The sequence below is a fragment of the Kockiozyma suomiensis genome (assembly GCF_038497685.1).
Source record: "Kockiozyma suomiensis strain NRRL Y-17356 unplaced genomic scaffold V2V93scaffold_16, whole genome shotgun sequence".
NCBI lineage: Eukaryota > Fungi > Ascomycota > Lipomycetes > Lipomycetales > Lipomycetaceae > Kockiozyma > Kockiozyma suomiensis.
The window spans coordinates 227,223-250,717 of NW_027117679.1; the positions used below are offsets into that span (position 1 = coordinate 227,223).

The following is a 23,495-nucleotide window of genomic DNA, read 5'->3' on the forward strand; positions in this document are numbered from 1 at the left end:
ACCTGAGCGAGAACAGGCACCTCAATCAACGTACTTTGGAAAGATCAATTGCTTATCTTTCTGCGAATGCATTTTGTCATGGAGCAATAGTGTTTAAATTATTATATCTCGCTATATAGATCCCGACAGCTAATATTGTAACTGGACTCTGCACGGGGACAGTATCAATAGAGCAGCAGATATCAGCGCTTTTACGGTAAGCAACTAATAGCCAGGTCTCAAATTGCTGCTGATTTGTTACAGATATGGTGCGTGCATCTCAGTTTTCTGGATCCGACTTTGGACTGGGCGGATATAACAGAGCTGTTCACTACGTTGCACACATAAAGACAGTTCTGGAGAGCAAACAAGTCCTTGCAAACTTGGATGAATTTCTCTCTCGAATTTTGCTTGATGATCCTTTAATTCAGTCAGATTTTGAGAGACTGCTTGTCGACGTGGATGTTTTACGTCGAACTGCTTATAAACTACTTGGAGAAGGTAGTAAAGATTTAATATTCGGACTACTTGACTTTGTCATTTATTATCGTAAACAGGTGGGAATACTCTCAAGCCAGTAGAGATTCTATTGCATGAATTAGTACTAAGACAATTTCTAGGCCACTCTCATGGTGTTTTGCAAAGTTGCTAGCCGAATACTCGAGAACTGCATTGCTCTGGTCAAATTTATAGTGCAGGACGTGCAGGATAAGTCAGTCGACGCCAATCTTAAGAAGTGCGGCACTGTATGCGAGATCCTGCAAGATGAAAAGTATACCACTTTTGTTGCAAATGCTTACTTTAACTACGGCATAAACCTGTGGAAATCAGGATGTAATAATGAAGCAACAATAGCATGGAAACACTCAATTGATCTTCAGCGGCCAACGCTGAAAGAGTTTGAGATCGCTGCGATCGCGCCGTTTGTTAAGAAGCTGGAACGACTCAGTATCGCCTATATAGAACTTGGTAGATTTACAGAAGCTGTTGCATTGCTTCAGGAGACTATTTCTAAATCAATACTTTTGAACGCTTCGAAAATCAGTGAGATGTCCCATACTGAATCCATTGCAGTCACTGCTTCTAAATTCAAAGATATCGATCGTTTAATGATGACTCTGGCCAGCGCTCTAAATCATGTCAAGCTATCTCCTAGTCCGTGTATCGATTTTGCTGATTTACCATTACTTTGCAGAGGGATTGCGGTCGAATGGTTGGCTAAAATATTATTTGGCAGTCGCAAATCTCGGGCAGGTCCGGTGGCGGAGCTACTTGTTCAGCGAGCTATTGCTTTGTACCTGGATAAACACCCTATCAGAATGGCCAGGTAAATATTCGGTTATTGCAAGTTAGCATACTTAAAGAAGCTAATTTTTTCTAGATCTATGCTCCTGATCCTGCCTTGCCGTATTCGACAGGAAAACAAAACAGAGACATTAGCTATGATATCAGACTGTCTCAAAATTTTTGATAACGAAAACTATGGCGAAGATGAGGGATTGGCAATGTTTGCTGAGGACATTGTGGCTACTATGCTTCTTTACCAATCAATACTAGAGTATCAAAACTCAGAGCCAGAATGCCCGATGCTAAATAATGCAATCTCAATATGGTCGCGAATAATTGAGTCTGAACATGTGGATAAGAAAATAGTGGATAGATCAGCCCTACTAGCGAACCTGCGTAAGTTATCTGCGGTAATAAGCATCACAGAATTTGACTAACAAATACTCTGACAGGAATTCTTAGCGATTTCTTATGCGTCAGAGGTGATACTACCTCTTTAATAACAGTTTTGCATTGCATGCGCAAAGCTGATGTTATAAATTCTCAACTTACTTGGTGGTGTTATATCAGACTGAACCAAGCTTATTTACGTCTTGGCTGTACAGGAGCAGCGTTTGACATGTTACAAACGGCTCGTTCGTCGATCAACAGATTTGACTCCTCGTCTGAGGAACATACTCTATTGTACTTGACGGAGATAAACCATCTACTTTCTAATGGCAATTTGGATAGCGCCAAAAATCGTGCCCTACTGCTTCAAGAGTATTTACAGAAAGCCAACGCGGCTGCCGATGTTACCGCCCAGATCGATTTATCTTTATCTAAGTTGTTGAAAGAAAATGTTCGTAGGGTCTCTAATTTGCAAGATTATAAATATACTAACCAAGGACAATTTAGGGCCGCTATCAGGAGGCTATTGCATACGCCAAAACGTCAGTAAAGTTACTTAATCGCTCAATTGTCAGTGCGCTAAAAAACTCGACTGACGGCAAATATGATTCTGATATTCTTTGCTACACTAATTGCAAAGTTTGGGCATTTGCGCATCTGTTACTAGAATGCTATCAGCAGCTATTCACACTATACGACTTGCAGGGAATGATTAGGGAGACTGAGTTTTACATTACCCAGACAATAAAGCTAGCCCAATCAGCACAGTCCATTATTTATGCTAATTATTTCCAAGCGGTGTTAGCTAACTTCTTCATTCGGAGCGGCAAGGTATCAAAGGTGGAGCCGGCTATACTTGTCGAAATGAGCTATAAAAATCCACCGCACATTACTTACTTGCATGCATTGCAAGTCAAATATATTTTGGCACGCTATTACATTAGTATAAACCGCGTCGAGGACGCGATAGAAACATATGTGTCAGCTATGAGTATGATAAAAGACGCAACAACAGACGGTCAGATTATCTCCGAGAATGCTTCTGATCTAGCAGATATATTTTCGACTTTATCTCTGGACTCGAAAGGAATTAAGTCAGCTTCCAAACCTCTGAAAGACGCCGACCAATACTTTGGGATTCGTAGACTGGAAGCCGAAATCTTGCGCTCTCATGCGGACCAGTTGATCAACCAGGAGAATTGGACGGATGCCGACAATAATTTGACAAGAGCAGCCAAATTCAGCTCATTTCTCTTGCATGATCGGGCAGTTCAAAGTTCGGCGGAGAGTCGCTATCATTTTGCTGTATTTGAGAGCTTGTTGCGAAGCGATCCAGTATTTGGAGTGCTTCAGGATTCTGCGATTGCGATTCCGAGCGCAACCGCCTCCTCGCGCAGTCGAGCCACTGTAGTCTCAACTACGCATGGAAGAAAATCCAAATCTGATCAAAAGAAGAAGGGACTTAAGGAGGCACAAAAGGCACTATTGCAATCCAGACAGCTCATTCTCGACAGTTACTTTTTTGCATCTAAAATATGTTCAGCATATGAAAAACGATTGGTTGCTACTCAAGCTGGATTAGTGCTACTGTTGCAGTCTGCGATAGAAGCACCTGATGGAACAGCATCCAATCCTGCCGCCAACTATTTTTTTGGTAAGTATTTGATTTATATTATGATCGCAATAGCATAAAGCTGACTTCATATCGATAGAATTATCTAGAGGATTATCTCTACACAAGGATGTCACTGCAGTAGATGAGAGCTCATTCCCTTCAACAAGCTCCTTTCACATTGATCACTCTCTATCCAACGTACTCGATCTCAACACTTTCCAACAAGAATATGTCGATATCATTCCTGATTCATGGGCAGCTGTATCTATTGGGCTATGCGAAACATCTGGAGATCTCATTGTATCACGATATCAAGCACATGAGAGTCCATTTTTGTTACGACTACCACTGAATCGACATTGCAGTCGCGATGTTGACGAGGACTCATTTTCTTTTCAAGATGCGAAAGCAGAGTTGACTGATATAATTACCAAAAGCAACGCAACTGCGAAAGCATCCAAGGAATTACTGCAAGGTGGCAAAGCTCGCAAGCAGCAATGGTGGGCAGAACGACGTGAACTTGATCAGCGCCTACAAGAACTTCTTGTTAATATGGAATATTGCTGGCTAGGAGGATTTCGCGGCATTTTGTGCGACAGTAGATTTGATCGTGACTTGTTGGGCAAGTTTCATACCTCTTTTCTATCTGTTTTAGCAAAGCACCTTCCAACTCGCAGATCTGCCAGAACTCGAAGTGGAGCTGCCAAAACTAAGTCTACTGAGGTAAAGGTTGATCCAAGAGTGTTAGAACTATTTTTAAGGGTTGGAGAGCCAGATCTATCAGATAATTCTGAGCTCCTTGAAGATCTTATCTATTTTGTTCTTGACATTTTGCAGTTTCATGGCGAGTGTAACGCCTATGACGAATTGGATATGGACCAAATCACTGTTGATATACAGGAAGTCATACACATGTATTACAATTCGTTGGATGAGGATTATAAGCTTGATCATTTAGTGCTGATTCTTGATCAAACTGTGCAAATGTTCCCTTGGGAATCGCTTCCTTGCTTGCGAGGAAAATCTGTGTCTCGCTTACCGTCCCTTGCCCTTCTGCGCGAGTTATTAGTGACACAAAGCTCCGGACAAGACGCTGAACTGAGAAGTATAAGTAGCTTAAATGGAGCTTATGTATTAAATCCTTCAGCAGATTTGGTAAATACGCAGACCATGTTTAGCTCAAAGTTAAAGAATCTGACAGGATGGAATTGCGTTGTTGAGCGACCTCCAGCAGAAGAAGAATTGAAAGAAATGCTAGAAACCAAAGAAATATTGCTATATTTTGGTCATGGCGGAGGAGAGCAATATATCAGGGCATCATCTGTGAAAAACCTGAAGCAATGTGCGGCGACGTTCTTACTTGGTTGCAGTTCCGGTTTACTACATGATTCTGGAGAGTTTGAGCCATGGGGAACTCCACTTAACTATTTGATTGGAGGATGTCCAATGCTAGTTGCCAATTTATGGGATGTGACTGATAAAGACATTGACAAGTTTTCCGACGACATGTTGCAAAAGTGGGGTCTTTACGGAGAAGTATCAGATGACTCTGATTCAGGTTGTGAATTTAAGGGAGTACATTTAGGTGCCGCCATTGCAAGTTCTAGAGATTCGTGTATTCTTAAATACCTAAATGGGGCGGCCCCAGTCATATATGGAATACCTTTGCATTTGTCTTGAAGAGTTCTGGGGATTGAATTTATAGTCACGCAAAAGTTTGCATGTTTCATATCAGAGATGTATATTTGATTATTTTGAAATGTGTTGTAATACTATAGTAAACAATTCGTAATACAGCTTCATTATCATATCAAAAACAGTACTAAGTATATCCAATCAGTTTGATTGAACTACCTGAGGCCGACCAATAAAACGAGCCGATTCCAGAGCTAGACCATCCCGGAAACTAGCCACGTCACTCAATAGCAAGGCCCATTCGTCCGCCAAGTTCGTGGGCAAGTATACAAAGGGCGACTGCTGCTTAATTTCCTTGACATGGCCAGTCATCAATCTGTTGTGGATCTTAAGAGCATCATTCTCTTGAAGGATTGCGCGTCTCTTAGATTCTGCATGATCTTTAGTGTTTGTGCTAATATAAAGAGAAAATAAATCTAGTTTGCACTTACCCTCAATTTCTGCCCGGTCTTCATAAAACTGAATTACCTTACGAAATTTTTCCAGTTCTTGCATTTGAGTATCGGATTGCTGTTTTTGTGAGTTTGTGGTAGCAGCCAGGCTGTCCTGAAGTTTAGTGATTGTATCTTGCATCTCAATTAATTTTTGGTCGCGCTCAGCAGCTGAAATAATATCTTGGTTAACGACCGCACGCGTGCGAATGTGCTTTGCCTGACTAGCATACCGCAAAGTCGAAAGAGTCTCATCATAATCGCATGGACTAATACAAGCAATCATCGCCGTTTTGCTATTACCTCCTAAGCTGTCTTTCAAAAGCCACGTTAAGGTTGAATCTCGATATGGGACCAGATCTTTCTTCTTGCTTGAGAGTGCTGACTCGGAAAGGATGTTGATTACACGCCCTAGAGTGGTCAAGCTTCGATTAATATTTGCTCCTTCACGAAGGCGGCTTCCGCTGGCACCGGTGGAATTTGCTCGCTCCGATCCCGCAAGATCTACAAATCTGACGCGGGAGTTCATTTCCTCAGTAGTCTCATCCAAAACAGGATCGCTTTCTATTTTTTTCAGGTTTAACGTAAAAACAGCGTGTGATCGGCTAGAGGAAGAATTCATATTTGTCGCTGCCGTCGCCCGCTGCTTGTTTCCGATCTTGAGTAGCTCTTCCACTTCCCGGAAATCATGAACAGCATGAGAGGAGAGATCCTTCACATAAGGGCCATCTACAGGCGATTCTCGCACCTTCAAAGGCACAGGTTGGCTGGTTGTGGTTCTCGGTGCTAAGAGATCATATACGTTTTCGTTGTATATCTCGAAAAATGTCACCTTCACCGTAAATGCCGTCGTTCGTGTTGTCATCCGCTTGACCCGTTGAAACAAATCATAGCAGGTTTGGGGAATGATCCCAGGATCCTTTTCTGTACCTATCATAGTATACGACTTTCCAGAACCAGTTTGCCCATACGCAAATATGCAAGTATTGTACCCGCTAAAGCTATGATCCAAAAACTCCTTTCCAGTCGTCGCGTAGAGCTGTTCTTGTCCAACAAAGGGATTCTTTGTTGATTCATCTACTGACCAAAGGGATTCGTCAAATACAAATTCCCTGGGCCCCTTAGTCCGATTTTGCAAAGGAAAACCATCTAAAGTGGAGCTGGCGCCAGGAAACTCTTCCGAATGAAGAGTTGTGGTCCCGGTATCCGAGTTCATAGATAGTAGGCAGGGACTGCCTGCCGCGATCTCACGCTGTAAAAAAGGACGAGCACGGACAAGAACCTTAACGTTCCCTTGACCGGATGAAATAGAGTCCGTCGAGATCTTTGAAGAGAGAGATCTCACGGGTGCCAAAGATGGGGTCCGCTGAAATGGCGACCCAGTTGGGCTTCTATCCGGTAACGCGGCAGTAGAAAGGAGCCGCGTTACCGGCTTGCTTTCGACGTTACTGCTATCAACAATTTGATTATTAGTGCGGCCTTCTTTCAAAGTCGACAATGAAGTAGGCCGACGTAACGGAGAACGAGGTCTAGAAACCAAATGAGTAGGCTGCATTTGGGGACTGGCCGCTATCTTTGTGGTCCTACTCGGCGAATGGATGACTTCAGAGACGTTAGTACATCTATTTTACAGAAGGATTATGTCTTGATATTTCAGATTCTTCACAGAATCTCGCCTTCATCACACTAACGAAAGCGGGAGTCAAAAATACCTGCAGAAGAGCTTGAGCCGGAGCCAGCGGGCGAAATGGTAGCAGTAGCATTTGCTGAAGACTGAGGCGGCCTCAAATAATATTTCTTAGTGGTTGAATCGCTGGAGGTAGTCATTTCTTAGATACTGGGCAAGCGAGTTCCTTTTGAAGAATGATATTGGACTGTGTTTACTTAGTATGTGTAAATGTAAACAAAGGAAAGCCGTTTGTCAACCGTGCGGCTTGGCTTGACTACTGATACCAAAACAAACAACCATGGGGTTTAAAAAAGTGGTTTTAGATACTCGGTAGAATTTAAATGTCATAAGAGACTACGAAATTTTGTCTGAAATATCGTCGTTCAACGGTTAAACGTTCAAATCTTACAACAAATAGTATTTCTGCGTAGCTAGGTGCTGTTTAGACTTACGAGTTTGTTCTAGAGGTAGCGGGCAATACGTCATTAGATAAATAAACTTACATTTCAAAAGTGAGAAGTCTTAGTCAAACATTACGTCATCGGAGTATATTACGTCATCGGCATACAAAGTGCAATGGGCCGTGTTTTTTAAATATTATAATACAACATCATTATACACAGCAACTATCAGCATAATAAAGATTTCACAGAAGACTTCGTTACCTCATCACTCAAAAACTCAGCACTTGATCCGTGCATTGTGAAATTCCAAAAAGAATCGTCAAACGCTAGAATCACTCAAGGGTGACAACGGCACGAATACAGTCACCTTGCTTCATAGTAGCAAAAGCGGTGTTGATTTCACCAAGAGGGAAGCGGTGGGTAATGAACTCATCAACTTTGAGCTTATCCTCCATATAATCTTTGACGAGACTGGGGAGTTGAGAACGGCCCTTCACTCCGCCAAAAGCGCATCCTCTCCACACACGGCCAGTAACGAGCTGGAAGGGACGAGTAGAAATCTCCTGGCCTGCAGCGGCAACACCAATGATGATGCATTCACCCCAACCTTTGTGGCAGGACTCAAGAGCAGCACGCATGACCTGCACATTACCAGTGCAGTCAAAAGTGTAGTCGAGACCACCGTCAGTCATAGCAATTAGCTCCTCGGTGACCGACTTGGACAACTTGGTGGGGTTGACAAAGTCAGTTGCGCCAAACTTCTTAGCCCACTCCTCTTTTGAATCATTAACATCAACGACAATGATCTTTCCAGCCTTCTTCTGAACAGCACCCTGGATAACAGAAAGACCAACACAACCCGCACCGAAGATGGCAACGTTATCGCCGGGATTGATCTTGGCAGTGATGGTAGCTGCTCCGTATCCAGTAGTAATACCGCATCCCAAAAGACAGGTGCGGTCCATGGGTGCCTCCGGTGTCACAGCTACGACAGAGATGTCGGCAACGACGGTATACTGAGAGAAGGTAGATGTTCCCATGAAGTGCAAGAGGTCTTTGCCGCGAGCACGGAATCGAGTAGTTCCGTCTGGCATAAGACCCTGGCCCTGAGTAGCACGGATCTTTCCACAAAGGTTGGTCTTGCCGGACTTGCAGAATTTGCACTCACCACACTCGGGAGTGTACAAAGCAACGACGTGATCACCAGGCTTGACGGAGGTTACACCTTCGCCAACGGACTCGACAATTCCGGCACCCTCATGTCCGAGAACTACAGGGAAGGCACCCTCGGGGTCCTTGCCCGAGAGAGTGTAGGCGTCGGTGTGGCAGACACCGGTGTAGTAGATCTGGATGCGCACCTCGTGTGCGCGAGGCGGCAAGACCTCAACGTCCTCGACAGAGAGCTCCTCGCCTGGAGTCTCAATTAGCGCTGCAATATAACTGTAGAGAAGAAGGAGAGGACAACATACCAGGGCCCCAGGCAATAGCAGCTTTGCAGGTGATGGTCTTTCCGATAGTCGACATTGAGGATTGCGGGAAGAAAGGTGACGTAAAAAACTGAGGGCGAGCTCGGTCCTAAATAAATTATCGCTAGCACTGAATGCGCCGACGGCTCGGAAGATATGCACCAAATGAATTGCCGTCTTTGGATGTACAAGGCCGCCCCACCCCCAGCCCGCGCTATCTGCACCGGTTTAGTCTCCTAACTCCCAAGCAAAAGGTTTTTTTCTTCACACTCTGCTCAATCCAGCAATACCCAGAAGGCCATTTCAGGCTTTTGGTAGTTTATCCCGAGTCTCGTCCGACTGCTCACTAATTATTCAAGCGCCGAAAAATGACATCAGTACGTAGTAGGCGAAAGCAGAAATCATCTCTACCAAGACAGACGCGACGTCTGAACGACAAGAAGAAAAAAGTCCGCATCCTGTCCAACGCTATTATAGCAGCACAATGGGACGAGAAGCTGACGTTGTCGCAAAAGTACGTGCTGATCTGTATGTATCTATGATCTATATAAGTACTAACAAAACTTTTAGTTACAAGAAACTAGGCTTGACTGCCCGTCTGAGCAGGCCGTCTGGCGGTGTCCAGAAAGATTTAACCCGGCCAGCTCTTGCATCCTCTGCAGAGACTACTGCTGCACAGTTAGAGGCACGAATAATTCGTGATATCGAGACGGGAGAAGTGCAGCGCGTTGAATATATCTCTAAGGAGTCGGCGCTTGACGTACAGGTCGCACCGACTACCAGAGCTTCAACAAATGTCGTCAAGCAGCTAGAAGAGTATGCCTCTCGCGGAGAGCGCACAAAAGAGCGAACACAGTCAGAGAGAGAAAAGGATTGGATCAAAGAACTTGTAAGAGTGCATGGTGATGACTATCAAGCAATGGCACATGATCAGAAGAGAAATGTTTGGCAGCAAAGTGCCGGGGATTTACGAAAAAGGGTTTCAAAATATAAGGCACATAATGATTGTTAAGACAAAATGTTATTAAATGGTGAAATATACAATGTTAATTATATGGCTCTCAAGCCTCAGAAAATGCGGTATAAGTGACCAAATCTCCATTGGTGCCGTTGTAATCTATCTTCGTCCCGGCACCAGCAAAAAATACAAACCCAGACTCAGCTTTCAACGGAGGCTGACCTGCAACACCAATTGTACCCTGTCCTTCGGTGACAATGATAACGCTTGGCCCCTCGAGTCCATTAACAGTCTCCTTCTGTCCAGGCCCCACTTCGGTTCGTAAGACTGCAAACTCAGGAATCGGAGGGTCGTATAACTGGACCTTGCCATCACCTGCCGCTCTGCCAAATGTTGAAGGCTTCATTTTTTGTTCTTCCACAGGTGCACAATCGTACGTTAGCATTGAAACTAGGTTTTTGACGTCTTTAAATTTTGGGGTAAATCCGGCGCGAACAACATTATCGCTAGCTGCCATGCATTCTATGATGTCTCCCGAAATATATGCGTGGGGGTCCTTAGCTTTCAGGAAGATTGCCTCACCAGCTTCTAGAGTCACATAATTTAATAAAAAGACTCCACAGAAGAGGCCAATGTCAAGAGGAAACTGGTCATCAAGACGTAAAATAAGGTCGGCCAAGGCAGCGTCGCCGCTTGCACCTGCAAACTTTCCGCCCTCGGCTTTCACGCGCTTCACAAGTGAAGAAGCCTCAACAGTATAGACGCTCTCCGGAGAAGTCATGATTGCCTCAAACAGCTTCCGCAGTAGCTCTTTGTTGCAGTCCTCATCTTGTACACTTGTCGGCTGATCAATGATCTTTGATTCAAACTCCGATGCGATAGTCGCTGTGACAACGTGTCTGAACTCGGGAACGTCACGCAAAAACCCTTTGATCTCAGTCACAGGGCGGAATCCGCAGAAGCCCTCAAACTCGTTCAAGGCAATTGCCATTTCCGGCTTGTGATTGTCGTCCGGATAATTTTTGGGATCAGCCTTGTGCAACTGCCCAGCAAGAGCTTTGTCGGGATGGGCCTGGAGAGAGAGGACCTTTCGGATAGAGAGCACTTTGAAGAGGAAAGGTAAATTGTCCGAGCCGTTAAACTTTTCTGCAACCGTCTCTCCGACTAGTGAGGGATCCTTCTCGAGGATCTCTCGCAGAGGGCAGCCTTCGAGTAGCGATTTTGATGGTACCGAGGGATGAGTGCCCATCCAGAGCTAAAACGCGCTATTAGAGCAAGAGTGCGACATTAATTTCATGTAAATTGCAACATACCTCTGCATATGGTGTGTTGTCTCCGATAACAAAGTTAGGATCAGTGGCTGCGGCGAACTGGGCAACAGAACTCGACTTGCCAATTTTGCCCCAGTCGTATTTTTGGGCACCTATAGCAGGAAAAATAAAATTAATCAGGACAGGTGACAAAAATGGCAAAAAATATCGTACCGCATTGAATTTGGAACAGAGTAGGCATTTTAGGAGAATGAAACAAGCGATGTATGAGCAGAGCAAGTAGGTGTCTGTAACAAGAGATGAAGAGCCGTGAAGTAGTTGCAGCCGCTGCGCGCGCTGCAACAAGGCGGTGGTCTGTGCACGCGCGACGCCGACGCTTATGTCCCCCTGTCTCTTTCTGGCCGCCTCTAATTCGCTCTCGTTCTTCTCCCTCATCTTTTTCCTGTACTATCTCTGTTGTGCGTAGACAGTTGCTTTCTATACCTTAGACAATTGGTTTCGAGACATCGCTCTGTCTCTATACTGGTCCTAAATCACCTCCGGCCGGACTTTCACTCGCTCACGTGCAAACGAGTCGTCGGATAGCACGTGATTCACAGCCCATCGATTCACGGCCCATTTTAAGGGTTAGGAGCTCCTCTTCTGGTTATCCTTGCTGCTAGGGCATCCCAGTCCCAATCCCTGATGGATTGACAAAGCATCACATTCAAACATGGCTCTCGATGGGGATCCCCCCGCTATCCAAATGATCGATAAAAGAATCGACATCAACGGTATTTCCTTCTTCACAAAACGCACAGTACGTCATCTCTTTAATTGAATAGCAACGTCTCAAATTGGTGAACGTTTACATTCTTATATTAGCGTGGGCTAATAATTGTGTTTCAAGACTGCTCCTGCCAATGTAAATCTGAAGGCAAAAATATTTTTCCTTCATGGTTAGTTCAGAACCTTGCCGTAATCAATTGATCGTCCTGCTCACTTGCTGATTAAACAGGCTTTGCTGAACATGTGGAACGATATAATCAGCTTTATGACATTTTAGCCAACAAAGGAATTGAAGTTTTTGCTTTCGATCAGAGAGGCGCCGGAAAAACTTCTGAAAAGCGCGAATATTGGGGACTAACTGATGAAAAGAAAGTATTCAAGGATATCGACGCTCTGATTGCCATGCAGGTCAAACCGGACTTTGACACTAATAGCGAAAGTTCTATCCCTTGGTACATGATGGGATTTAGTATGGTCAGTTCATAGATAGGCGATGGTCTATGTGCAGAAGATACGGCCCGTAGCTAACTATCTCTAGGGTGGTGGAATCTGCCTAAACTACGCAATCAAAGGTGTCTATCGCGAACTGTTTACAGGATATATCACTATGTCACCGCTGGTCCTTGTACATGTATGCCTCTCTTTTTGCTTCAGGCGTCAAACTGGTATTCTTTACCGTTATTTTAACTCTCTAGAAGCCGCGCACGCAGCCAAATCCTGTCCTATACTATATCCTATTGGGTGTCAGCAAAGTTATCCCAAGGATGAGATTTTTTACGGGACTCGATTTTGAGTATATGACACACGATAAGAATGAAATTCAGGCCCTACGAGATGATCCTCTTTGCCATGCTACTGGTACCTTGAAACAGATTTCAGACATGCTTGACAGGTTAGCAAAATTTCTAGTAGGGTTGTCAGCAATCTAATAACATCTATAATCAGAGGACGGCACCTTCTGAAAGAGGATTATGCATCGAAGTTCGTTCAACGATCTCTTCTTATTATACATGGTGATGGTGATATGGTTAGTGAATTTGGATCTTCATTGGCTACAAGTCATGAGAATAGTAGTCTTTGTATAGTAGTTTGCTAACCGCATATCAGATTAACTCTTACGATGCATCTAAAGAGCTCTTTGAGAAGCTATCACTGAAAAACAAAACCTTCATTACTTTGAAAGGCGGCTATCATGAATGTGCGTGCCTGGCAGATCTTTTTTTTTTTTTTTTTTTTTTTTTTTGCGCTATTTTTTGCTTTACAGATTTTTTAACGCCTGTTCCTAGTGCACCATGAACCTTCCAAAGAACGCCAGCAGTTATTTGATGAACTCACAAGTTGGATCCTAGCCGATGCATCGAGAGCAAAAGTGACGTCAAAACTATGAAATGTGTATACTTTTTTGAATGTATGCTGCTGATAGGAAAAGCATGCTATTCAATGCCAATGAAAGGTGTTCTGATTATGCCTCATACAAAGTAAATCCATACTATTGTCGGTTGAAATGTACAGTTAAGATGACTTTGCAGTCATTGAATATTTGTCGCTGTTGACTAGGTTAAACAAAATAATCAGTCTAAATATTACTGAATATTTGATATTCTATTTAATGCATTTTTTGTAGTAATGTGTCTTACTAGTCGATGAACCGAAACTCTCTAAAATTCAAAGAGCTTCACTTTTGTATGTGGCTTGTAAAGTTTTATTAATGCATATGAATCTCTAAAAACTTATACTGATTTCATATGACATGACATTTAGATCAGTTCCAAGATTTACGGGCAGTACCAGTTTTCATGCTAGATGGCTCAGCTGCTGATGTATAATCCTAAAACTCCTGTCAGCCGTGATTTCTGCTTATATATGTCACTTGCGACTTCATTCTTACTGCTTGCTATAAACAAACATATCTTAGAATAAATAGAACAAAGTTAATTATGCCGTGGATTATTAATCATTAGGTTTATAGGGTTTTTATGATATTACCTGCATGGCAGGATGGCAGAATATCTAGTTCTAGAGTCTGTATTGCTTCATGCAGGTTGAGCTGCAATATTAGCCATGATTTGGCAATTCTCATCAGCTATGCAACTCTGACAAAAAATAAGACATTTGCATGACAGTCAATTTGAAGCCTACTAACTATTGGTAATCTTCCACTTCAGTCCCTCTCTTTAGTATTAGTAAGATTATGTGGATTTGGAAGAATATCACTTCATTGGAATCATATGCATCCTGATGCAATACAGCTAAATCGCTGCAATACAAAAACTATCCTGTAATGTGCAAAACATCCAGGAATTCGAACTAGGAAAATTCAAAATTTTGGTAAAATTTGATTGATTGATATAATATTATGATGATAATGATGATGACAATTCAAATCTATTGTCTGTATGCGACAATAAGATGACAACCAGTTCAACTTATCCCTGCATAATAGAACAAGAAAAAAGACAGCAAAGCATCTTTCTGGGTTCTAAGACTTTCACAAAATATAAAACTCACAAAAGTCACTCATAGCTGCAATATAAATACAATGCTCTATTATTAACTCACTCTTTATTATCAATATCTTGGAAGATTATTGTCCAAACTGATTTCTACTTTTCTAGCTCTGTGATCCTGTTACAATTGTACTCCAATGCTGCTTAGTGGTATGGCTTAGCTGTAAGGCTTAGTGTAAGGCTTAGTGTATGGCTTAGTGTATGGCTTATTTGAAATTCTGTATATATATTGGGCAAGTACTCCCTTGCATTAAACAACATTTATAACAACAACAATCTTAACAACAAGTAGTCAAACAGCTATCTCATTAACATAGATTACAACTCTTGCAAATGTGACTTGTTGCTTGTCAGTGGAAGAATCACACATAGATAAGCTGATAGAGTTGTTATCCATATTAACAAGACTTATTGAGGGTTCTGTGTTTGAAGTTGTTAATATTGATATTGCTAATACTAATAAACATTAAGACAAATACATGCTCCATATATAGACAAAATATCATATGAGCCATGCACTAAGCTATGTACTTAGTGATGTTATGCTAAACTATACACCATGCCCTACACTATGCAATGCACTAAGCAACATTGAGACATAGTTTTCAACAGATGGTTGGTTAACCGAGTGCTTAGGGTCAAGATAATTGTAATGTTGATATTTTACAAAAAACAAAAAATACATGCTCAATATATAGATACTCTTAAGAGCCTCACTTCAAGCCCAAAAGACTTCTCAAGTGTCTCTTCCTCTTCCTGATACTGGAACACAGTTTCCAGCACTCCCACTTGTTTGAATATGTCTCAATTCAGTCCCTTTCTTGATCTTAGTTTATCAAATTGATCCCTAGTAATTCCTTTGGTCAAAAGTCAGCAACCATATACTTAATGCTGCATCAAAAATACAGACAGTCCCATCATTGATTGCTTCTCTGGTGAAATGATAACAGACATCAATGTGCTTGGCTTTTCATGAAATTGTGTATTATAGCCAACTCAATTACTGCTCCTTGGTTGATTCTTGTGGAACTCCACTGATAAACTTATAAAGTTTTTTCAGCCATTTAGCTTCTCGTGAAGACAGCCTCAAAGCCATATATTTTTGCCTCTGTTGTAGATGCTGCCAATAATTTTTGTCTCTTGAATTTCCAGCTAATTTTGCTCCTCTTCCCAAAATAAACACATATCCAGAGGTTAATATCCTTTCATCAATATCGGTTGCATTTGCAATATCAGGTCTAGTTCCAATTGAAATAATTCAAACTACTAACTGCATTTTAATAAGAAATCTTCTTCATTTCCTTTTCTTCATCTGTCTTTTGGGATCATGTTTTTAGATAATGTCACACTCAAGTGTGGCCACAGGTGTTGATATGGATTGTTATCCTGCATTCCAAAACTCTCCACACCTGTTTTGCATATTTCTGCTGGCTAATTGAAGTGTTCCTTAATCTCTGTTTCTCTCTATCTCCACACCAAAGAAATGACTGGTTTCTCCCATGTCTGTCATCTGAAATCTTTTCCTCAAATTCTCTTTAAAATTGTTTATATCTCTGAGATCTCTTCCTGTGATTATTAGATCCTCCACATATGCTGCCAATAGCAATTCCACTGTGCTGTTTCTGTATATCCCATAGTCATCATGATTGTTGAAAACCAATATTCAATAGATATTCATGCAAAAGTTCATTCTAGCACCTAGGTGCTTGCTTCAGGCCATGCAGGCTTCTCTGGAGTTTCCACACTTCTCCATTGTTCTGATAACATCCTGGTTGGGGTTGCAAGTAAATCTCTTCATCCAACTTGTCATAGAGGAATGCTGTCTTTATATCCATCTGGTGAATATGATAATCATTTATTGCTGCTTGGCTCAAATCTGACCGCTAGTGCAAAGGTTTCCTCATAATCAATCCCACACTGTTGTGTGAATCCTCGAGCCTCGCGAGCCTCGATCCGTGCTTTATATCTTGTAAGTTGTCCATCCTTGCCATATTTCTTTTTAAATACCCATTTGGAAGTGATAGCCTTTCTGCCACTAAGCAGCTTACTCCATTTCAATACTTGGTTTTTTTCAAAGACTTGAGCTCATCTTCACAAGCCTTTTTCCAATGTACCCTTTCAGTACTTGACTTTGCCTGCTCAATTGATCCGGGTTCTGCCGCACTATTTGTTTTTATAGCCCACGTCAGGGCAGAACTTGTAACAACCAACTCGTCTTCAGACTCAGCATTGTCCATAATCATTCTGTCTTTGTTGATCCCATTGCAAACTGAGCTCCAAAGTTAGAAAGGGACTGGTGTGAGTCTTGGATCAGCACTGAGCAAGGCATAGTGGCTCTTTATTGCCTATATATTTAGCATTATCTTGTGTTTTCGAAACAACAGCAACAGCAGCAAGAGTTTAAACAGCAAGCACTCAAACAACTATCTGATCAATATAGATAACTGCTCTATCAACTACGCTATGCTATGTCTGATCCTTCCACTGACAAGCAGCATTTGCAAGAGGTTATGAGCCCTGAAATGATTTCAGAGTTGTTGGAAATTGTGTTCCATTGACAAGAATGGCTCAAGATGAAGCACAGGATGAGAGGCTCAGGAAGAGGCTCAAGAAGATGCTAGGAGCTCTACAGTGAGTGATGTCAGACTTTGGCTTGAAGTTGACAACCCTTAATGCTGTGAACTACTCTGAATGGGCCTTTGCATTGAAGATGGTTCTTATGCAAAAGGGTTTGTGGCGAGTTGTAGGTCAGGAGCTGGATGACTTGGAACTGCAGTCATTGGAGCAGCATCCTGAATTTGAAACTGTCAATAGACAGGCTGTCATTATGTTGATGACTACTGTTCAGGTCAAGGATTACCATTATTTGAAATGTGGTAATGCTAGGAAAGCCTGGGAAAATATCCAGAGTGCATACATGAGTGATGCAGTGTGAGTAAAGGCTTCCTTGGTTGCAAAGCTTTTGTCTCTCAAGTTGGAGAATGCAACACCAGCAAGCTTTGAGCCTTTGAGCGCAAGTTTACAGGCCTGATAGAGCAGCTGGATCAGCTGGATGTCAAAATACATGACATCTATTCCTCAATCTTTCTTAGAGCATTGTCTGATGAGCTTGAAGGAACAATTGCTGTCTTGGAACAGCAGAAAACTGAGCTCACTGTGGCAGATGCTGTCAGTGGTGTGACAACATACCTGACAAAAAAGTTTCAGGAGAATCAAACCAGTGCTAGTGGAAGTTCACTTGCAGTAAGAGCCCCAGGAAGAAGAAGGTTATCTGTTTCAACTGCCATGAAGAGAGACACTACAGGAGAGAATGTCCAAAGCTGAAGGAACAGAAGGAACAGAAGGAAAATAACAGGAACTTTCAGTTCCAGGCTGCAGCAGTAAAGATCTGTGATGATCAGCAGCAAGTTCAGAAAGCAGAGGCCGTGGTTAATAGCTTGAGTCTCGGAGCACTTGAGGATGGAGGGTGGTTCATTGACATGTGAGCTATCAGGCATATGACATCCAATAGAGCATGTCTCCAGGATTACCAACCTCTAGATTTAGTCTTGGAGGTTGCTAACGGGTAATACATGAGAGCAGTGGGCCAAGGAAATGCAGAAGCCAAGGCCATTGACAAAGGAAAGACCTACAAAGGGGTTCTCAAAGATGTGTTGCATGTTCCAGATGCAAAGATGGGACTTGCATCTATAGGAATGCTGCATAAGGAAGCAGAAGCATGGACAGTAGATGCGGATCTTGAGGCGCTTCGTGAGCACAAAAGAAGGCCCGAAATTCAAATTGAAACCAGGTCAAGTATGATATCAGTTGTGCAAGTTTGCAGGACAATTCTCAGTGGTTCAAGTGAATGCAGTGAATGTAGTCAGTACTTTCTGGCACAAGAGGCTGGGGCATGTTTCTGATCAGGTACATGAACGAATGCAGAAGCATAAAGTAGTCAGGGGTTTAGATGATCGTGTCTTAGTATGCAAATGTGACTCTTGTGCAGCAGCAAAGTCACACAGACTACATTTTAATGAAAGCACAACTAAGACAACAAGACCTTAAGAGTTGGTACATAGTGATGTCTGTTGTCCAGTGAATCCTTCTTTTGATGATCACATATACGTTATGACTATAATTGATGACTATTCATATCATGTGACAATCTAGACACTATCTGAAGAATAAATCAGATGCAGCAGCAATCAGTACATATATTGCTTGGTCAAGTAGCAAACTTGGGCTTAAGATAGCTAGCTACACTGTGAACTGACAATGGTGGAGAGTATGTCTTAGATAATCTTGAAAACCTTTTGCGGGAGCAAGGGATTGAGCATCAAACAACAGTGCCGGAAACTCCACAACATATTGGGGTTGCAGAAAGAATGAATAGGACACTGATAGAGAAGGCATTGAGTAATACTTGTTGATTGAAGCAAATATGCAAGAGAAGGTTTGGGCAGAAGCTGTCAATTGTGCAGTGCATATTATAAACAGAATTACAAGCCAAGCTATAGAGAAGAACAAGACACCATGTGAGCTTTGGTTTGGAAAACAACCTGATGTCTCATATTTTAGGATCTTTGGAAGTACAGCATGGGTTCATCAGCAAAAAACTAATGTGGCCAGCAAATTTTCACCTAAAGTCAGAGGGGTGGTGGTTGGATATGCAAGCAAGATAAAGGCATATCAGATTTATATTTCATCGCAAGTTACTAGTGATCTTTGTCAGGGATTTTATGTTGTCTTTGATGAGACAACATCGGGGCTTGTATGGTTTTAGCCAACAAGACTAGTTCTAAATCCAGAGAAAGCTTCAGTTTCAGTTCAACAGTTAGAAAGCATCATTGGATTTTGGGAAGATCATCAATCCAGTGATTAATCAACAGAAGATGATAGATCGATAAAGTGGGAGTGACTTTATAGATGATGATGAATCTAGAGTTGAAGATGAGATGGATATAGATTCAGAATGCTCTAATGAAAGGAGAATTATCAGAAGAAATCAAAGTGAACAAATGAAGTTACTATCTGACCTGAATGCCTCTGATGAAGAAGAAGAACTCAATGAAAGAAGACTAGCACAAAAAGAGCAAAATTCAAATAAACAAGTCAAAATTTTCGACTTCGATGCCTATGATGATGAAGAAATGGACTTGGATGAGAATGTGTATGTGCGTGTGCATGTGCATGATGAAGATGAAGATGAAAATGAAGATGCAAGATGCAAGATTTGTGATAGATAATGCTAAGAAAAGGAGACTAATAGGAAAAAGGATCAACAGAGACAGAATGATTATGGACAATGCCGAGTCTGAAGACCCTACAATTTCAAAGAGAATATGAAAAAAAGATTTCAGATGACAGACATGGGAGAAACCAGTTGTTTCCTTGGTGTGGAAATAGAGAGAAACAGAGATGAAGGAACACTCAAGTCCACAGGTGTGGAGAGTTTTGGAATGCAGGATAACAATCCATATCAACACCTGTGGCCACACTTGAGTGTGACATTATCTAAAAACATGATCCCAAAAGACAGATGAAGAAAAGGAAATGAAGAAGATTTCTTATTAAAATGCAGTTAGTAGTTTGAATTATTTCAATTGGAACTAGACCTGATATTGCAAATGCAGTGGGAGAGGTCTCAAGGTTTACTTCAAACTATGGAAAACAGCATCAGGCAGCATTTAAGAGAATCATGAGGTGTTGGAAATTGTGTTCCAAGGTCAGGAAGAAAGTTCAGGGGGAAGCTTAGAGAGACTGTTCAGGGGGCGGCTTAGTTTTCTTTTGTCTATATAAGGACCTCTTCCCACCCTAGTATCTAGCAACAATAACAGTACCAGCATCAACAACCTTAACACAAAATTCTGAACAAGCGATCTCATCATTATGGATAACAGCTCTATCAACTTTGCTGTGTCTGACTCTGCCACTGACAAGCAGGATTTGCAAGATGAGGTACATCAGAGGAACTCTAAGCATGGGAATCACATTCAGCATGGATCAATTTGAAAAACTCAGATCAAGAATGGGAATGAATTGTGACATATTCAAACAAGTGGGAGTGCTGGAGACTGTTTTCCAGTATCAGGAAGTGGCTTGAGAAGTGGCTTTGGCACAGAAGAGAGCTCTTGTTCTGCCTATATATTGAGCATGTATCTTTTGTTTTCAAAACAATAGGAGCAGCAATTTTAATGCCAAATACTGAAACAACTATCTCATCAGTATGGATAGCAGTATTATCAACTTTGCCATTGCTGATTCCTCCACTGACAAGCTGCATTTGCAAGTTAAATTAGATAGATTTTGAATTTGCATCATTACATAACGCAAGCAGTATACAGTAACATAGGAGATTAAAGTTGTGACACTTGCAGGTTGTATACAGGTTTAAAATTCAAAGCATCAAGTTATGCAGACATTATGCAGCAACATAAAATATTAAAGTTTGATGCTTCAATGTTATTTTGGACCATGAATATATTATTTAATAATCACCTGGACCTTGATCCAAAAATAATATAGCATAGGCAAAGATGCCTTAAATTGAGGAACAAAGTAGCAAGGAAACTTAGAAAATGTGATGAATCCAATATTTTGAATTTAATTTGGCTTTGGTGATTGGATTTTGCCTCTGTTATATACTAATTGTCAGAAGATTATTTATAAAATATCAAAATAATGACAATTCAAATTAGTTGTCCATATGTAAGAACGCGGGTTATTGCACCCACAATGACTTGTCTCCAAATATAAAGAAAAAAAAAAAACATCACCGCTGATGTCTATGTTCATCGTCACTACATTATAGCGCAATTCGCTTCCAATGCTATCAAAGCATTGTGATCGATTAGCGAGAGAAAAATCAGAAGAAAAAAACAGGACGTAAGCTAAAAGTAGAAAGAAACGAACCAATTCATTTATGGCTCGGTTTGTTAGACCTTCTTACTATCAAGAAACATGTAGACAAATAGCCACTTTAACTAACCAGCTAAACTCATAAACTTACAAGATCCAGCTGACCATCGGCGTTCTAAAATCGCGTTATTGAATAATACTACATTTAAGTGTAAGCCTGTCTCCTTCTATGAAGTCACGCCAAAAAGATGCACTCAATGCTTTCTACCATTATTAACGTAGAATATCTTACTTTTAGAGAAACAAATAAGTCCAACATTAATAGGCGGCAAGATTTGCTTCAAAGTCTATGCGTAATTGAAAATCAGCAGAACGCCGTCTCTTTACGAAAGTTCTTTCTAGACGACTCGTCGTAGGCCTCTGTTGGACGCTTCTCGTTGCCAAATGCTTCTTGCCATTTGTTTACCCCTTTTCAAACGTATACCTCTTGATTTGTAACAGAATGTATCATTTCGGCATATCGAAGATACATACTGGCGGCTAAGGTCCTCGCTGTTGCGAAAAAGCGCAATGAAAAACAACGACTGAAAATTCCTGCAGCTCCTGGAATAGAAATGGAAGATTATTGGCAAAGGAGGATGTTGGATGATGACGAGATCCCTTTATATGGCCGTGACAATTGTGATTGATGAATAGAAGACACTAAATAATTTTTAACTCATCTCATTTCGGCTCGGCTATGCAGGCTGTAGTTTGTCATGTACCTACACCAATATGATCACCGTCTCTAACATCGCTAATAGTCAGAGAAAAAGCACGAGGAACACCAAATATCCAGTTTCGAAGAGTCTTCTTGTCCAAAATCTTGACAGTTGCCATTTAGATAGTGATTCATTCTTAATGTTCCACCTACCTACCTACCGTCTTGAGCTTCACTCGGCAGTTTATCAAATTCGGGTAAGGGTCTCCCGCGGATTAAGTGCATGTAAGCAATTATGGGTAGAGGTTGGTTAGTCTGCTGAAATTCAACCCTTCCCAAGATTCTTGACCAACCAGATTCATTCACACTCAGCGCATTTCGGGATGCGAATTGGAACTTCACGCAGACTTATTACGTATCAGCTCGCGGGATATATCCACATTTTCCAAATTTTTATCATTTTACTTAATATCTAATTAGTATGACTATTGAATTAGCATTCTTGTTCATATTTCCAGGTGTTCTACCGAGGCTGCTTGGCAAATGTATATAATCTTCACGCCTTTGCTGACAATAGTACTTTGGGTGGATACACCTACGGGTTGACCGTTGAGAAATCTATTGTGAAGCTACTGAATCCGGAAACTAACTATACTGAGTTTGACTCAGATTTGAGAGTCGCTTGGTCAGGACTAGCTATCGATCATGGTGAATTTATATCTGATCTGGTATTAAATGCTGCAGGCGATATGGCAGAACTCATTTATACTTATACAAGCGCCGTGTACTTGGAAGACTTGATTGATGTGACGGACGAAGACTTCATTGAGACCTACAATGATGTTGTTCGTGATATTAGGGCATATACGGTATCTAAACCGGACTATTCAGTTAGTAGCAGTAGTGAATTGACAAAACGCACGCGCAATTACCTCCACCAAATGCGGTACGTCTCATAAAGTTATTTATGGAGTGTGTGCCACGTTCTTTTACGGTATAGCTGCTGGCCTCTCGGGATATGGTCACAAATCAGTTTTACAAACGCCTAGAAGCTGTTGCAGACAAGAGTTGAATGGTTACGGTAGCAGTAAGTACCGTGTATCATGGTCAAAGAACGTTAGCGTTACAGTCCCATCCTTCGAAACTTCCTGGAATGATTGCAGGTGGAAGTGTTTTGATGCTGAAGACTAGTGCTCATAGCTGTGAGATAGTGCATGAGACCGCCGGATTAAGCAAATCTAGTTATGCTGACGTGTGTTACAGTAATAGACCTACGCACTCCACATAATAAAACACTCACACAGTGGTGATATAACATAGGTAGTGGAGGGTGAGGACTTTGGTGAACGCGCTTCTACAATATAGTTCACTTTTATGCTTGAAATGACAGTAGAGTTTTATGTGGAAAGTATGCTTAGCGAAGCGTGGCGCTGAAAAAATATTTGTGGCACATGATTTTTATTTCCAGCCAAAAATATTAGATGACACTTGTCTTCAAATGAGATAATTATTAGT

General features: G+C 41.6%; 7 protein-coding genes across 7 annotated transcripts; 4 read left to right on the top strand and 3 right to left on the bottom strand.

Annotated features, from left to right (window-relative positions):
* The first annotated feature begins 3 nt into the window (after positions 1-3).
* Positions 4-5,068, top strand: V2V93DRAFT_339731 (peptidase family C50-domain-containing protein). The gene is made up of 6 exons (XM_066907781.1): positions 4-536; positions 600-1,306; positions 1,361-1,662; positions 1,719-2,107; positions 2,164-3,310; positions 3,369-5,068. The coding sequence occupies exons 1-6, from the start codon at positions 246-248 to the stop codon at positions 4,949-4,951; spliced, it is 4,419 nt and encodes a 1,472-aa protein (XP_066763517.1). The 5' UTR covers positions 4-245; the 3' UTR covers positions 4,952-5,068.
* On the bottom strand, positions 4,988-7,462 carry V2V93DRAFT_375544 (P-loop containing nucleoside triphosphate hydrolase protein). Its single transcript, XM_066911519.1, has 3 exons — positions 7,110-7,462; positions 5,398-6,999; positions 4,988-5,337 (listed from the first exon to the last, which is right to left on the bottom strand). The coding sequence occupies exons 1-3, from the start codon at positions 7,222-7,224 to the stop codon at positions 5,108-5,110; spliced, it is 1,947 nt and encodes a 648-aa protein (XP_066763518.1). The 5' UTR covers positions 7,225-7,462; the 3' UTR covers positions 4,988-5,107.
* A 130-nt stretch (positions 7,463-7,592) lies between these two features.
* On the bottom strand, positions 7,593-9,028 carry V2V93DRAFT_388645 (chaperonin 10-like protein). Its single transcript, XM_066912336.1, has 2 exons — positions 8,940-9,028; positions 7,593-8,881 (listed from the first exon to the last, which is right to left on the bottom strand). The coding sequence occupies exons 1-2, from the start codon at positions 8,992-8,994 to the stop codon at positions 7,803-7,805; spliced, it is 1,134 nt and encodes a 377-aa protein (XP_066763519.1). The 5' UTR covers positions 8,995-9,028; the 3' UTR covers positions 7,593-7,802.
* Positions 9,029-9,145: 117 nt separating this feature from the next.
* Positions 9,146-10,012, top strand: V2V93DRAFT_375547 (ribosome biogenesis protein Nop16). Its single transcript, XM_066911520.1, has 2 exons — positions 9,146-9,450; positions 9,507-10,012. The coding sequence occupies exons 1-2, from the start codon at positions 9,305-9,307 to the stop codon at positions 9,946-9,948; spliced, it is 588 nt and encodes a 195-aa protein (XP_066763520.1). The 5' UTR covers positions 9,146-9,304; the 3' UTR covers positions 9,949-10,012.
* Positions 9,942-11,532, bottom strand: V2V93DRAFT_375551 (mannose-6-phosphate isomerase). Its single transcript, XM_066911521.1, has 3 exons — positions 11,379-11,532; positions 11,208-11,317; positions 9,942-11,149 (listed from the first exon to the last, which is right to left on the bottom strand). Exons 1-3 carry the CDS (start codon positions 11,404-11,406, stop codon positions 9,998-10,000), a joined length of 1,290 nt encoding a protein of 429 aa, XP_066763521.1. The 5' UTR covers positions 11,407-11,532; the 3' UTR covers positions 9,942-9,997.
* A 67-nt stretch (positions 11,533-11,599) lies between these two features.
* Positions 11,600-13,649, top strand: V2V93DRAFT_375555 (Alpha/Beta hydrolase protein). Its single transcript, XM_066911522.1, has 8 exons — positions 11,600-11,964; positions 12,055-12,103; positions 12,163-12,407; positions 12,472-12,564; positions 12,632-12,825; positions 12,879-12,960; positions 13,041-13,131; positions 13,220-13,649. The coding sequence occupies exons 1-8, from the start codon at positions 11,878-11,880 to the stop codon at positions 13,318-13,320; spliced, it is 942 nt and encodes a 313-aa protein (XP_066763522.1). The 5' UTR covers positions 11,600-11,877; the 3' UTR covers positions 13,321-13,649.
* Positions 13,650-22,054: 8,405 nt separating this feature from the next.
* Positions 22,055-23,345, top strand: V2V93DRAFT_361135 (uncharacterized protein; the record flags this gene model as incomplete). Its single annotated transcript, XM_066908153.1, has 5 exons — positions 22,055-22,237; positions 22,499-22,926; positions 23,042-23,067; positions 23,144-23,232; positions 23,301-23,345. The coding sequence occupies 5 exons, from the start codon at positions 22,055-22,057 to the stop codon at positions 23,343-23,345; spliced, it is 771 nt and encodes a 256-aa protein (XP_066763523.1).
* Between the last annotated feature and the right edge of the window lie 150 nt (positions 23,346-23,495).

Coding starts and splice junctions, on each gene's coding strand:
- V2V93DRAFT_375551 (XM_066911521.1), bottom strand. CDS start 11,406: ATGCCTACTCTGTTCCAAATTCAATGCG. Junction 11,318..11,378: donor TCTGTTCCAAATTCAATGCG/GTACGATATTTT, acceptor TTCCTGCTATAG/GTGCCCAAAAATACGACTGG. Junction 11,150..11,207: donor ACAACACACCATATGCAGAG/GTATGTTGCAAT, acceptor AGCGCGTTTTAG/CTCTGGATGGGCACTCATCC.
- V2V93DRAFT_375555 (XM_066911522.1), top strand. CDS start 11,878: ATGGCTCTCGATGGGGATCCCCCCGCTATCCAAATGATCGATAAAAGA. Junction 11,965..12,054: donor CCTTCTTCACAAAACGCACA/GTACGTCATCTC, acceptor TTGTGTTTCAAG/ACTGCTCCTGCCAATGTAAA. Junction 12,826..12,878: donor ATTTCAGACATGCTTGACAG/GTTAGCAAAATT, acceptor ATCTATAATCAG/AGGACGGCACCTTCTGAAAG.
- V2V93DRAFT_339731 (XM_066907781.1), top strand. CDS start 246: ATGGTGCGTGCATCTCAGTTTTCTGGATCCGACTTTGGACTGGGCGGA. Junction 2,108..2,163: donor CTAAGTTGTTGAAAGAAAAT/GTTCGTAGGGTC, acceptor AGGACAATTTAG/GGCCGCTATCAGGAGGCTAT. Junction 3,311..3,368: donor TGCCGCCAACTATTTTTTTG/GTAAGTATTTGA, acceptor TCATATCGATAG/AATTATCTAGAGGATTATCT.
- V2V93DRAFT_375547 (XM_066911520.1), top strand. CDS start 9,305: ATGACATCAGTACGTAGTAGGCGAAAGCAGAAATCATCTCTACCAAGA. Junction 9,451..9,506: donor AAGCTGACGTTGTCGCAAAA/GTACGTGCTGAT, acceptor CAAAACTTTTAG/TTACAAGAAACTAGGCTTGA.
- V2V93DRAFT_375544 (XM_066911519.1), bottom strand. CDS start 7,224: ATGACTACCTCCAGCGATTCAACCACTAAGAAATATTATTTGAGGCCG. Junction 7,000..7,109: donor CGGCTCAAGCTCTTCTGCAG/GTATTTTTGACT, acceptor ACGTCTCTGAAG/TCATCCATTCGCCGAGTAGG. Junction 5,338..5,397: donor AGACCGGGCAGAAATTGAGG/GTAAGTGCAAAC, acceptor AAGATCATGCAG/AATCTAAGAGACGCGCAATC.
- V2V93DRAFT_388645 (XM_066912336.1), bottom strand. CDS start 8,994: ATGTCGACTATCGGAAAGACCATCACCTGCAAAGCTGCTATTGCCTGG. Junction 8,882..8,939: donor TGCTATTGCCTGGGGCCCTG/GTATGTTGTCCT, acceptor TTGAGACTCCAG/GCGAGGAGCTCTCTGTCGAG.